The sequence below is a fragment of the Galeopterus variegatus genome, unplaced genomic scaffold (assembly GCF_000696425.1).
Source record: "Galeopterus variegatus unplaced genomic scaffold, G_variegatus-3.0.2 Scaffold4858, whole genome shotgun sequence".
NCBI lineage: Eukaryota > Metazoa > Chordata > Mammalia > Dermoptera > Cynocephalidae > Galeopterus > Galeopterus variegatus.
The window spans coordinates 1-2533 of NW_007730969.1; the positions used below are offsets into that span (position 1 = coordinate 1).

At 37.0% G+C, this 2533-nt stretch overlaps 1 protein-coding gene across 1 annotated transcript in view; it reads right to left on the minus strand.

The window, feature by feature from the left end:
- Positions 1–119: 119 nt before the first annotated feature.
- INVS (inversin) overlaps positions 120–2533 on the minus strand; it is a 116482-nt gene continuing 114068 nt past the window's right edge. Inside the window, exon 11 of the mRNA XM_008588472.1 lies at positions 120–758. Coding sequence (XP_008586694.1) covers positions 542–758 — 217 coding nt within the window. The 3' untranslated portion in view covers positions 120–541. The remainder of the gene's footprint in view (positions 759–2533) is intronic.

A 2533-nucleotide genomic window follows, 5' to 3' on the forward strand; every position in this document is an offset into this window, starting at 1 on the left:
GGAGGTTTCGGTGATGGGACACAATAACTAACTACATTGTATATTGACAAAAAAAAAATTTCTTACACAAATTACTTTATTTAGTACAGATTTGTTAAGGAATGGGTGGGGGAGAGCAAGATATTTGTACAAGTTGGTTGCTCTAATCAAATCAAAACTAGACAGATTAGTCTAGTGAAAATAGGCTAGATGTTGACATAAGTTTTATTTGGAAAGGCAGTAAGGGTGAGAAGAACAGTTTTCTCTTTGTAGCTTACTCTACATAGCAGTCCTACCCCCAACTCTTGCAAAGGGTGGGTTTGGCAGCGGTTTGTCCCTGGGCTGGAATATCAGGGACTAATCTGGAGGCAGAGCCACCAAGTAGAGGTTAGGCCTTCATCCTTCACTGCAGCCTCAGCCCTTTGAGGATGGAGTGGTGGGAAGAAGGGGGAAGGTGACACTGGTACAGGGATCAAAAAATTCTCTCCTGGCCACCCCGCCACCCCCAGCCCACTTCCACCCTGATTCTGAGCTGTGAGCACACAATTTCCGTAGCTCCAACTTACTTGGCAGCCGCATCTTTTCTCAATTGTTCATGCTTCATAAGGAGATTTTTCCGGTCTCGGAAAGCTTTTCTGACCTTGTACCCTTTGTAGACCGCTTGGATTTTGAAAGCAGCAATGTCTTGTATAGCTGCGATGGACAGGGCACCATGCTCCAACATGAACTGGATCACTTCATGGCGCTCACCAAGCAAAGCATAATCCAGGGGTGTGTATCTGAAGCAGGAGGAAGATTTTTTTTTAAGTCTTAGAATGTAATTCATGGCACGGTTAAACAGGAGATATTATCATGCAGCAGAAGGAAACCTCAATCCCAGATGTGGAATATTTCACAGGCAAAGCCACCTTCTCTACATCAGGGTTGTTCCTTTTTCTTTGAGGGGTACAAAGCAAGGCTGAGTAGGGCTGGGGGTCTGTTGCTCTGTGCTGCTAAACATGTCAGTTCCCAAGTTTTGCTTCCTGGCTCACAAATTGGGGGCTGTTAGGAACCACATGATCACTTTCCTTCTTCTCCATGTCCCAAGTAATTCCCCATTCCGATCTGAAAAAGTACTTCAAATAATATTCTGATATATAAGCTTGAGCTCATGACTACTGATAGTTGATGTTATGAAATAAAAAAAGTATACCTCCAAATGGAGAGATTTAGTATATGGTAAGGATGGCCCTTTAAGTCACTGCAGAAAAGATGGATTATTAAAAAAATAGTGTTGGGACAACCAGATAGCCATCTGGAAAAAAGAGATTCTTATATCACATCTTATACCAAAATAAATTCTGGATGAAGCAAGGAACTAAATACAAAGAAAAGAAATCAAGAAAGTACTAGAAGAAATCACAGAAGATTTAAAAATATATATCAAAGTGGGAAGTCCTTTCTAAAACAATGATACAGAAATCATAAAAGAAGACTAATAAATCTGGCTACATAAAAATAACAAAATTTTGGAGGGCAAAACCATCAAAAACAAAGATAAATGATAGTTCCCAGAAAATAAATACTAATGGCTCCTGAACACAAAAATATGTTCAATCTCAGTATTTAAGAGAAATACAAATTAAGACAAACATGAGAAAACACTTTTCAGTGATTATTAGATTAGCAAAGATCAGAAAGGTTCGTAGCACTGGCAAGGGCAGAAGGAGACAGGTTCTCTCATATGCTACTTTAACCTTTAGGGCAGACAATTTGGCAATATCCATCAAAAGTATTCATGTATATGCCCTCTGAGATAGTCATTTCACTTTTAGGCATTTATCCTTTAGATCTGCTCTCATGTATGAAATGCTTTAAGTACAAGGGTACTCACAGAAACACAGTTTATCATAGTTAAAGAATGGAAACAACTTCAATATTCATCAACAGATTACTGGTTAAATAAAATGCTGGCCATAAACATAATGAAGTCATCCACATAATGCAGCCATTACTATTGTACATGAATAAATAAGGAACAATCTCCAGGATGTCTTGTCAAATGAAGAAAAAGACAAAATTAAGAAACAGAACAATTACTGTGGCATGTTCCATTTGTATAAAAAAAGAATATATCCCTATATGCTTAGCTATGAAAAATTTATCTCCAGAAGTTCCTCAAAGAACGGTAACATCAATGGCTCTGGGGAGGAAACTGGTTGTCTCAGAGGCAGGAGTAGAAGGGACATTTAAATGCCCCTTTAAACTGTGTACAGTGTGTACACATCACTTTTATGATAATTATATTATTTAGAAAGGATGGGTATTATTGTCATATGGTTATATATTTGAATCTCAATTGGCTACTTTCTAGATGTGAAATTTTAGGGAAATTCCTTTTTTTAATATATATTGTTTATTTTTTGGAAATATAAAAAAATTAGATAAAAATATATAAGAAAATAACCATCATCATATTCCCACCCTCAAAATTTACCACCATTAATATGTTGACAGATATGCTTTTCTTTTTTTTTTTTTTTTTTAAAGATGACTGGTAAGGGGATCTTAACCC